General features: G+C 50.8%; 1 protein-coding gene across 3 annotated transcripts in view; it reads left to right on the top strand.

Annotated features, from left to right (window-relative positions):
- PITPNM3 (PITPNM family member 3) overlaps positions 1-12123 on the top strand; it is an 84077-nt gene that overhangs the window by 32013 nt on the left and 39941 nt on the right. For all 3 annotated transcript variants that reach the window (XR_010748878.1, XM_066363389.1, XM_066363390.1), the window contains exon 4: positions 8868-8915. Coding sequence is in view for 2 of the 3 variants with exons in the window: in XM_066363389.1 (XP_066219486.1) it covers positions 8868-8915 (48 nt within the window). In the remaining variant the exon portion in view is untranslated. The remainder of the gene's footprint in view (positions 1-8867; positions 8916-12123) is intronic.

Here is a 12123-nt window from a genome sequence, read left to right as displayed (position 1 = left end):
ATTTTCTCTCCATTTACTTGTCTCGGCAGCGTTGTCAAAAATCAATTGATCATACCATATGGGTTTATATCTGGACTCCCAGTTCTGTTCCATTGATGTATACGTATATCTTTCTGCCAGTACCACATAGGCTTGATTAGGCTATCCTTGTAGTAAGTTTGAAATGAGGAAGTGGGAGCCCAGCAAGTTTGGTCTTCTTTTGCAAGTTTGTTTTGGCTATTCTGTGTTCTTTTCATTTCCATATGGATTTTAGAATCAGTTGGTCAACTTCTGCAAAAAAGCCCCCTAGGGTTTTGATAGGGATTGTGCTAAATATGTATATAAATTTAGGGTCTATTGCTATCTTAACAATATTAGTCTTCAAAATCCATGAATATGAGATGTCTTTTCATTTATTTCGATGATGTTTTATAGTTTTTTTTCTTTTTGCATTTTTTTCTGAAGTTGGAAACGGGGCGGCAGTCAGACAGACTCCCGCATGCGCCCGACCGGGATCCACCCGGCACGCCCACCAGGAGGTGATGCTCCGCCCATCTAGGGCGTTGCTCTGTTGCAACCAGAGCCATTCTAGCACCTGAGAAAGAGGCCACAGAGCCATCCTCAGCGCCCGGGCAAACTTTGCTCCAATGGAGCCTCGGCTGCAGAAGGGGAAGAGAGAGACAGAGAGGAAGGAGAGGGGGAGGGGTGGAGAAGCAGATGGGCGGTTCTCCTGTGTGCCCTGGCCGGGAATCGAACCTGGGACTCCTGCATGCCAGGCTGACACTCTACCACTGAGCAAACCGGCCAGGGCGATGTTTAATAGTTTTTAATATGTAAGTATTATAGTTGTTCTGTTAAATTTAAATTTGTTCCTAAGTGTTTTATTCTTCTTGATGCTATTGTATTTGAATTATTTTCTTAATTTTATTTATGGATTGTTCATTACAAGTGTAGAGAAATACAGTTGATTTTTGTATGTTGTTTTGTATCCTGACACCTTACTGACTCATTCATTAGTTCTTTTGGAGGGGATTCCTTAGGATTTTCTGTATATAAGATCATGTCATCTCCAAATCAAGGTAGTTTTACTTCTTCCCTTCCAATCTGGGTGCCTTTTATTTGCTTTATTTACCTAGTTTCCTTGGCTAGGTCCTTTGGTATAATATCAAGTAAAAATGGAGAGAGCCCAGATTTTGTCTTATTCCTGAAGTTAGGAAGAATGTTTTTAGTTTTTCACTATTAAATATATTAAGTGCATTAAATGCCTGTGGGTTTTTGTAGCTGTCCTGTATCTGGTTGAAGAAGTTCCCTCTTACTGTGAATTTGTTGAGTGCTTTTATCATGAAAGGGTGTTGGATTGTGCCAAATGTTTTTTTCTGATCTATAGAGATGGTCGTGTGGTTTTTGTCTTTTATTCTATTAATATGATTTATTACATTGATTGATTTTGATACGTTGAACAACCTTGCATTTCTGGGATAATTTCACCTGGTCTTTGCCATGTCACTAATCTTTTATGCTCAGGGTTTACATATCTCTTCCAGAACAGTTTATACTAACAATCTATGAGCTGTCACTTACAGGACTATTTACAATCAGGGCTCTTCTTGTTTTTGAAACAGCATCATCAAGGCCACATTCACATTGAGAGGGAGGAAGCAGTCACTTCCTAGGTGTCTCTGTTCATTTTCTCTGACTTCAGCTTTCCAGAGAGCTATTTTTTCCTACCATTCACCCCTTGTTTCTGATATGTGATTCTCAAAGAGTGGCCTCTGTACCAATAGCATGAGCATCACTTAGAAACCTGTTAGAAATGCAAATTTTGGAGCCCATCCCAGACATACTGAATTAGAAACTCTGAGTAGGGCTCAGAATCCATGTTTTAACTAGCCCTCTAGGTGATTTTGGTGCGTGTTAAAATTTGATAACTAACTATTAACTCAGGGGTCAGGAACCTATGGCTCGTGAGCCAGATGTGGCTCTTTTGATGGCTGCATCTGGCTCGCAGACAAATCTTTAATAAAAAAAAAATAACGTTAAAAATATAAAACATTCTCATGTATTACGATCCATTCATTTCCTACCGCTCACGTTCATGGTTGTGGGTGGCTGGAGCCAATCACAGCTGTCCGGGACAACACCAAATTTTTATTGGATAATGCGTAATGTACACGGGTCATTGTATGGCTCTCATGGAATTACATTGTAAAATATGTGACATTCATGGCTCTCTCAGCCAAGATGGTTCCCAACTCCTGAATTAACTATTATGACACTAAGTTGGTTCAAGGAATCCATAGATCCATTTTCCCCTACTCCTTTCCTTCAGCCATTGAGTGTGACATTTTCTTTCCACATTGTTGGTTTTCCTTGAATATTTAGCAATATTTGGACATGTACTCTACTTTGTATTTGTAGTTCCTTCTTATGTTTACTGCAATATGCTGCCATCTCATTGGGGAGGGTAGAAAATGCTGCTGGGTGAGTTGAGCCATTTGCTTCTGGTTTATTCCTCTTGAGTATGTTCAGCCTTCCAGGGTGCCCTCTCTCTCAAATACTCATCCCTTTTCACTGCTGGGGACAAATGCCTCTGCCTGACACAAGCAAATGTTGGATAAAGGACCATGGCTCCTCTACCGTGGAAGCTCGGACAGTTGCAAAAGCTTCCTTTGCTCCCCTATTTTCTACCCGTGAGCCTGCCATTCTTTCCGAGCTGTCCACGCCTTTGGCCACAGACCTTCCTTTGTAGAATTGAGGCTACGGTTTCTTCTCTCCTGACTTGGCTTTATGAGCATTTGACTTCGGCGGTCATACAAGGCTCCATACTTCATAGAGTCTCACATTTGTGTTTATGCTCTGCTGTTGCCATCTTAAATTTTTAAATAATTTCCCACAAGCCCCCTCCCCTCATTTTTATTTTTTATGGACCCTGCAAATTATATAGCCAGTCCTTTATACCTCTATCCTATCTCTCTGATTTCTGCCTTATAATTTCTGGTCTACTAAGTATATCCCTTTTTATTTTATAATGCTACTAAAGATTAATTCATAGAAAATATAGAATATCATTGTCTAGAGATTTAGGGCAGGAGAAAAGGGCTGGATTGTGTTGCCAGCTTCCTGTCTTCATCCAACCCTACTGGGATGCTTCTAAAATATAAATCTAGTAATAGCATTCTGCTATGAAGTTGACAACCAGGTATTTATTGCCTACAGAATGAAGTATAAATCCCCCCGCCTGGCATGGAGGTCTATCGCAATGGCTCTTTCTTCTAATAATTGTAATTGTATGAGGACAGTAAGTTCACCATCACTGCAAGAATCAAACAGCCCTGGAACGGCTATCAGGAGAGCTATAGTCAAGGGTCTGTCCAATCATTGCTAAGTCTGGTGATCCCAAGGCTATCTCTGACTGGTATCCCAGGGGCTGCTTGCTGGCTCTCGAGGCCACTTAAGCTATTCCGTTCCTGCCTTCGCCTGCTTTTCCCCTGGTTTCATCTCTAGCTCTGGCAGTCCCGTGCACTCCCTCAGGGAGCCTCCTTGCTCCCTGGGCCTTTCTCAGATCAGCTCCTTTGTCCCAGCCCTGTTTAGCTGGGCTGTCTCCCACAGCGCTGACCTGTAGGCTTACAGTCTGTCCTTCTGGGTGTGTGCTCTGCCTTTGTTTCTGCCCCTGACGTGGGGAGGGGCTCATCGTGCATCACACGTTCTCTCCCTGACGCATTCGTGCACACGCACCGCTGCTTTCTCTGTGTCAGACCCTGGGCTGCTCTGTGTTGGGGATGCATGGATGACTCAGAAACAGACTCAGAATAGGTTTCCTGGCTGGGCCTGAGCCCGTTTGGGGTGGGGCAGTTATAGTCCAGTGAGCCAGTTGTTCTAACAAGAGTAGAAACAAAGGATGGAGAGATGGATCTAAGAAGACTTGAGCTGAGAGGTGAGGAGTGAAGGAGGTCTTTCTGGGCTCTGGACAGACCTATGTGGGTACAACAGGCAAAGGAAATAGCAGGTGCAGAGAGGTGGAGGGAGGTATGAGAATGCAAGGGAATTGAGGGAACCCAGCATTCATCTTGACTGACGCTGAGGTGTAAGTGTTGGGCTGGGGGGTGATGAAAGCAGTGGGGAGGTCAGGGAGAAGAGGCGGAGTGGGAAACTGGAGGGGAAGGCCTTGAACGTCAGGCTGTGGAGATGGCTGTTTCTCGGGACTACCCCGGGGATTAATGGAATAGTGTAAGCAGGCGAGTGACAAGTCATGTTTTAGAAAGAGCATTCTGGAAGCCAGTGTAGGAGATCATAGCAGGGCCCGGGGAATGAGTATAGAGTGGGTTGTGATGGGCCCGGGTGAGAGTTAATTAGAGTGAAACTTGACCCTGCAACTCAGCAGAGGCTCGTGTTTGGGGAACACTCTGAGCAGGGAGGGGCATGTGGGGCTTTCCTCGTCAGCCCTTCTCCATGAACTAGGTTTCCTGGCTGGGCCTGAGCCTGGTTGGGATCCCTAAGGCCTGCAGATCTTGGGGCTTCATGAGTATCCCTACTCCGGAGGGGCTGCCTGCCACTTTCTGGAGTGTTAGGAGGAGGGTCCCAACTTCTTCCCCAAGGCCCATCTGTCTGAACTGCTCCCCCAGGAGCCCCCCCCTTCCTTAGGGGCGGGAAGATGCTCTTGTTTCAGGTGTTTTAGTGAAAGTGCTTCTGATCTTCACACATTTCCCTTCTTGCTCCTGGGTAGGCTCAGTTTGTTGAAAGGGGAGTGGGAAGAGGAAACATAGAATTGCCCCGGAAACCACTGGAAGAGATGATGTGGCTTCCATGCGCAGGGCTGGGGGAGTCTGGGACAGGCAGGATTAGCGGGCTGAGCCTCGGGCAGATGACCAGACCCTGCCCCCCAGGTCCCAGGCCTTTCTGTGGAGCTGCACTGGCAGCTTCTGCATGTGAAGAACACTCAGCCTGGGGCCAGAACGTGGGGCCCAGGAAAGCTCCAGGCTAAGTGGAATCTCATTTAGGCAATGGTTAAGCCAGTTGCACACTTGGCTAATCACCTTCGTACTGGGAGCCTGCTTCCCAGGAAGCCTGGAAGCCGGGTTCAGGACTGGCGGAGGCTGGAGGGAAGCAGGAGCCTGATGCTGGGCTGGGCGGGCGGGAGGCAGCTTCCTGCTGCGCTGGCTCCACACTCACCTTGTCAACTTCTTGCCCAGGTTGGTGACCTCACCAGCCACTTGCCACTTGGATGCCTGGCTCAGGCGCTATAGCGGAGCGGACTAAGTCTGATGACACACGGATAGTCAAAGCCTCAGGACACTCCTCACCAGTACCCCTTGCTGACATCCCTTCTCCCACACCCCCTTGCTCCCTCCCCACTCCTCAGCCCTGACGTGTAGCAGCCTTTGTCTGCCTCGATGCCTCCCTACTTGAGGAAGCACTGTCCATGCTGCCCGGACCATCCCAGGAAGCTCCTGCTCGAGAAAGCTCGCTACCCCCTCCCACCAAATAGGGGCAGAGGTGAGGTCATGAGGAGAGCCCTCAGCAGAGTTGGAATGTCAAAAGGGAGTATATCTAAACATTGGCTATAAGGCTTTTTCCTTCTGAGCCTCAGTTTCCTTACCTGTGAAGGGGCCTCTTCCGCACAGATGTGAGATGACAGTGATCTAATGGTGGGGAGCCCTGGGGCAACCCCACTGCTCCCGCACGCCTAGGGACAGCCTTTCCTGCTTGTGATCCCGGGGCGGTGCTTACCTCCCTTTCTAACACTCTTCCCTCTCCTCGGAGAACTGGGGTCCATGGAGAAGCTGCACATACACTTCTTAGGGGAACTCGAAACTTCTCAGGCAGATGGGGAGGCCAGACCTGGTGTCTGCAGGTTCCTCTGGCATAGTCAGGTTCAGAAGGGACCGTGTCATGCAGCAGGATCCTGACCCCAGATCTGAAAGCTCGAGAGTGCAGGCTGGAGGCATGGCCTTGATGTTGCTGATCCCTATCCCAGACCCCAGTGCGCCACTTTTGTGCCATCCCCAGGCCCAGGACACCTCGCCCAGGGAGGCAGAAAAGGCAGCGCTAGAGGGCCTTTCAGCATAGTAGAGCGCAACCTCCCACCGGGAAGGTGTGACTACCAAAGGCCAAACCACACCACACGGCAGAGACAGGGCAGGACTCCTGGCACAAGGGTCTCCTTCAGGCCGTAGAGCCTTGAGGGCCTCAGACAGAGCAGCTGACTGGCTGAGCTCTAGAGGGGAGGGATCCAGTGAGCTTGGGCCTAGGGTCTCTGCTTCTCTGACTCCAGCCTCACTGTGGGGGCAGGGAGCTTTCTAGCTCCTGGGGGTTTGGGCCGAGGCCCCTTTCTGAGGTTTCCAGACAGGTCGGTGGGCTCGAGGAGAGCGCTTGAGAAGGAAGGGAACTGGCCTTTATTGAACCTGACCCTGTGCTGGCCCTTGGGACCCAGAGCTGACGTTTGAGGACAGAGGTCCTGAAAATTGAGGTTTCTGGGGAAGCATCACCACCTCATGGAAGAGGTTCTCAGCCCAGCCTGCAGGATACAGTGAGTTTGAAAGAGGAAAGTGGAAGGAGGAACAGGCGAAGGTGTGCAGGCTGTGCGGTGAGCGCAGGCTGTGCGGTGAGCGCAGGCTGTGCGGTGAGCGCAGGCTGTGCGGTGAGCGCAGGCTGTGCGGTGAGCGCAGGCTGTGCGGTGAGCGCAGGCTGTGCGGTGAGCGGAGCGCAGGCTGTGCGGTGAGCGGAGCGCAGGCTGTGCGGTGAGCTGAGCGCAGGCTGTGCGGTGAGCGCAGACGCAGAACAGTGATTCGGCTTGGGCAGGGTGAGTGGGAGGGGTGGGGAAAGCTAGGGGGGGGGGGGCGGGCCCGCTTAATGGACAGGCTCATTTGCCAGGCTCACAACTGGATGATGGGACGCCCCACTCTAGTGCTACCTGTAGAAGATTAGTGTGGAGAAGCCAGAGGCAGAAAAATTCAACAGCCCGATGTAAATGCCAGGGAGGTGATGTCTGTTGATGACAGCGCTTAACTTCTGCTGGTGGCTGTGCAGATCAGAAGGTACACCTCATAGAAAACGATCAGGCTGCAACGTCAGGAGCCTAAAGGTTCTTGTCCTCTGATCCAGAATTCTCCTTCTGTGGATGTATTTTAGGGAAATCATAGAAAATGCAGAAAGGGCTCCAACCACCAAGATGTTCATTGCAGCAGTAACTACAGTGGTGTAATTTAGAAACTTTACACAAATGGGATAATATTAAAGTCAGTCATGCTATATCCTCTCAGTGCAGCTCGTACAGCCAATGGGATGATGTTTCAAAGGCTTTTCTCTCTCTCTCTCTCTTTTTTAACTTTACTGGGGAACTATTTATGCTTCAACTTGAAGTTATAGAAAGTGTATTTTGTGCTTCTCTGTCATGCTTTCCATGAGCTAGCTATTGATCTAGTTATTGGAAATACAGACATTCCTGCATGCAAAGAGCTGATATTATTTTAATCAGCCCCAGAATGCATTGAAAAGAAGGCTGGAAGGAATGACAAAAAATGGGCTCAGTGGTTTTTTCTTAGTGATAGGTTGTAAGGAATCTTCTTCTTATTAATGTTTGTTAGTGTTTTCTGAATTTCCAGTAAGGAGCTCGTATTGCTTCATACATACAGGGGGGGAAAAAGCTTCTTGTTAAAAGAAAGAAGCTATTCTGATAGTCCAAGGCAGGGGTCCCCAAACTACAGCCCCGCGGGCTGCATGCGGCCCCTGAGGCCATTTATCCGGCCCCACCGCACTTCCGGAAGGGGCACCTCTTTCATTGGTGGTCAGTGAGAGGAGCACATTGACCATCTCATTAGCCAAAAACAGGCCCATAGCTCCCATTGAAATACTGGTCAGTTTGTTGATTTAAATTTACTTGTTCTTTTAAAAAAATATTGTATTTGTTCCTGTTTTTTTTTTTTTTTTACTTTAAAATAAGATATGTGCAGTGTGCATAGGGATTTGTTCATGGGTTTTTTTTATAGTCCGGCCCTCCAACGGTCTGAGGGACAGTGAACTGGCGCCCTGTGTAAAAAGTTTGGGGACCCCTGGTCCAAGGAGATAGAATAGAGTTCTGTATTTGGGTAGTATGCTTCTGTGTATTGGTGGCAGGAGGGGGGGGCATGTGTCATTTCTTTATTCATTCAACAAATAAATAAATGTTCCGGGGAGACACCTGTAAACATCAGAAATACCTTCCATTGTGGAGTCTATGCCTTGTGAAGAGGGAGGGAGTGTCGAGGAGTTAAGGTGGCAGACCCACAGCACTCTGTGACTGATTGAACGTGGAGGCAAAAGAGGGAAAGGGTTGTGGCCAACTCCCAGGCTGGGGGAGAAACTGGCGTCTCCATTGAGGTGGGGCCTGGGGAAGAGGGCCAGCTCCAGGACCCGCACGGTGGGCATGGTGAGTGTGTGCCACCTGAAAGAATCCAGAGCTGATGTCCAAGAGGCAGCGGGAGATGTGGGTCAAAAATGTAGAAAAGTGGCTGGACTAGAGATGGAGATGTGGCAGTTGTCTGCAGGGATGTGGCGTTCAGTGTTGCCCATCGGAGGGGGAATGAGTGTCCAGAGGGCGATGCCAGGTAAGCAAGCGGCTGCTTGATGCAGGTGGGAAGAGAGGAGGTGCCAGAGAAGAAGACCAGGGAGAAAGGAGGCTGGTCCCCACCTCCCCAGGCCATGGTGTCATGGCGCCCTGCTCTGTCTTGTGTAAATATCCAAGAGATAAGCGTGGCAGGGGCAGGGCACGAGGAGGTGGGAGAGACATGTGCCTGCCCCCGGCTTGGGGAGGGAGGACATTGAACAGAGGGGCACAGGCAGCCACAGTGGCCTCCCAGTGTCTGGCCATCAGTGATGAGGGTGTCTGCTCACGTTTCTTTCTTTCTCTGCAGGAGAAGGGAGTGTACCATGCACGTCCGGTATCCTTCAGGAGAAGCAGAGTGAGTTAAACCTGCCTCCCCTACGCGGAGTCTCTTCTTGCCCTTGGATGGGTCCAGGCTCCATGGGCCTTGGTTCTCTCGGGTCCACTCAGGGTGCAGGGGTTGTCGGGTGTTCACTGGGCCTGCAGGCAGGATCGGAGCCGCTCTCTGCCCCAGGTGTGGTTCCTGAGTCACTGCACACGGGGCAGCCGAGCGGCAGAGGCAGGGTGGCGGTGCCTGCCGTGCCAGCTCCCCACGGCCTGGCTCCAGCTCGGAGCAGGAGCACGGGCCTCCTGAGAAGCTTTCTGTTTCCAACATCCAGTGTTAATGCCAGACAAAGCCCCTCAGGGCCTGGGAGGCATGAGTGTCTCTGCCAGGGGCACCCCCAAGGAGCAGGCCACAAGTGCACTGGCGTGGCCGTGCAGAGAGCGGTCACATCTCTCTCATGTGTCCTCATAGAATGTAAGGGACTCAGTTCTGCAATATGGGGGGGAGCTGTGTTAAAATGTTCCCTGGGATTTTAATTTACAGAGGTGACTAAGTGGCAAATTAGAGAGATCAATGCCTTGAAAACACTGCATTATTGACAGTTCCCAAGAGGAGGAAACATACCATGTCACGCGGGGCCACAGGGAAAGCAGGAGATTTACTCAGGAGGCAGGTGTGCCGGAGAGCATGGGTCAGAGTCTGCACTGTGTTTTCTGAGGGTTAGGGCAGGGGAAATGGCTGAGGACTGGGTAGTTCTTATAACGTTGAAGCTCTGGCCTGCAGGGGTGGTCTCTGTGGTCCCATACTGGCCCTGGGGTGATTAGGGCAGGAGAAATATGGGCTTGGTGTGTGAGAGTTAGATAAGGGAGGTGGATTGGCTGGTTTGCATATGAAAGGAATGTGGAGACTCTAAGTAGTTTCTTTATAAGTGAATTGAGAAGCTTGAGTATTCCATCTGATCGTGTGGAGGGGACTCAACCAGCCCCCTTTGCAGCAGATGGCAGGAAAGACTTGGGGGTCCTAGAGCGATTCCTTGGGACCCAGCGCTGTTGGCCTCTGCTTTCTCTGGTCCATTCATTCACTGCTGCCCGGGTCAGCAGCTGGGCCCATTCCCCCATGCTGGTTCTGGCCATCATCTCGGAGGAGGCTGGGGGCAGTGTGTGGCGCAGTGGCACGGTGACACCAAGTTCACCTCCAGGGAGGACCTGACTTTCCAGGAGATATGTGGCTGCTTCACTCTCCCCCTCCCCATCTGGGCAGCTACAGCATGCAGGGTGCTGTCCAGGCTGGTCTCTCTGATCTTCGGGATGACCTGGGATCTGGGAAGGGTGACAGTCATGACAAGCATGCCACAAGGAGAAAATGAGGACTCGGACTAAACAAACAACCTTCCAAGGAAGGAGCTCACACCGTCTCCTCACTCTGCCATCTGAGCTCGGGTCCATGTCTCATCTGTGCTCCCATTTTTCTGCAATTTTTGCTTTCCATGGTCACCCCAGGAACTGGGATGGTGCCCCATTGTCCCATGTGTCATACAGGTGCCTCCTCAAGCCCAGATCCACTCCACTCCCAACTACCTTGGGGTCCAGGATGTGCGCAGGAAAGTACAAATTGGAGGGGCTTCTGCTATCTCATCCTCACCTGATGGGGGGAGATTCCAGGACAGGAGGACTTACCATGGGCCCTCTGGGTGGAGCACATGACGTGAAACATGTGACTCCCCACTTGTGGTTGTCAGTGGCTTTGCCAGGGCCTGTGCCTGGCATCAGAGGTGGGTGTGGAAGCAGCAGGCAGCTGCCTCAGGTGTGAGGAGGGTCTGCTCACAGCCAACTCTGCTTACTAGAATGGAGTGCTCTAGTGGGACTCTGAATTCTCTCTTGTCCCCTGACCAAGACCTGACAGTGGTCCAGACTGAGTCCCAATGGTTCTGAACTGACTCTTGATCCACATCCCCACCGAGTTGCTCCCCTAGCCACCAATGGAGACCTGATTTGTCCCAGGTTGTGTCTTGACTCTAGTCCTTGGTCCTGGACTGAGCTTGGTTCCTTGATCAAATCAACTGTCAGACAAACCTGTGTGTTTATCCCAAAGGGACATACAGAGAAGATGGAGGTGCTCAGCATCGCCTACCCCATTGTGGGGGTGTGGCGTGACCTCATGTCCCACTGCCTGGGGCCAGTGACCAGAGCTCTGAGTGCCCAGCCACCAACAGGCTTCCCTCCCTGCATACTGTCCGCCCTGTGGCCTCCCTCGTGGCCCCTCACAGGCATGGTACATGGAGCCTGTTGCCCGCAGCTGGCCTCCCCACTCCTCTGCCTGGTAACTGGTATCTTTTCCTGGCCTGTGTGGGCAGCTTGCTGAGCACAGCTGCAGACAGGCTATATTTAGCTGGCTTTAATGAGCTCAGGATGGCAGACGTCCGCCTGGGGAGCACTTTTCCTGCGTGTGTGTGCGTATGTCTATGCTTGGCATGGGCCGTTCTAGTGTGTAGTGCATTGTGTATGTCACTGCACTGGTGCATTCATTTACACGAAGATAAATGTGTGTCTATGTGAGTGTATGCTCTGCTGGGGACATGCACAGCTTCCAACACTTACAGGGGGACAGAATGGAAACAAATTATTTATTTATTCACTTCAAAAGTGTTTAATAACTATCGTGTATATGTCAGCACTTTGATAGTCTCTGGGAATGAACTGGAGCAAAAAGACCCCCCCACCCCCCGCCAGGAGCTGTGGTCCTCAGTAGAGGGTTTAGCCTCTGGTGGCCTGGTAGGGAGGGAGTCTCTCTCCCCAGTTCTCTGGGTACCTTCCCCCAGCCAAGCCCAGCTGAATCTGAGGCCCTCACTGGGCCGGAAGGTGGAGTGTGGATCCGGGGAGGGGGCAAATGGAGATCATCCTGTACAGTCCCCTGACTAGTGGAAGAACAGGCTTTTCCTTAATTTTTCTAGACACCAATTTATAATTTTCACTTCGCATACCTATCCAAATGTGCGGGAAACACACCCCTTCTGTGATTCCAGGGGCTTCTCAGAGTGCCCAGGGGACTTCCCCACCACCCTGGTGGGGAGTGGCGAGTGTGTACTCACTCGTGTGTGTGTGTGTGTGTGTGTGTGTGTGTGTGTGCGCGCGTGCGCGCGCGCTTACGAGCAGTGAGGCTCCTGGGCCCCGCCTGGTGGTCCCTCCTGGCCTGGCCTGCAGCCCCTGGCAGCTGTGGTGCATCCGCCTGGAGTTGTGAGGGT

Source organism: Saccopteryx leptura, chromosome 2, assembly GCF_036850995.1.
Source record: "Saccopteryx leptura isolate mSacLep1 chromosome 2, mSacLep1_pri_phased_curated, whole genome shotgun sequence".
Classification (NCBI taxonomy): Eukaryota; Metazoa; Chordata; class Mammalia; order Chiroptera; family Emballonuridae; genus Saccopteryx; species Saccopteryx leptura.
Note: the sequence above shows the minus strand (reverse complement) of the source record. Positions and strands in the feature narration are given on the sequence as shown.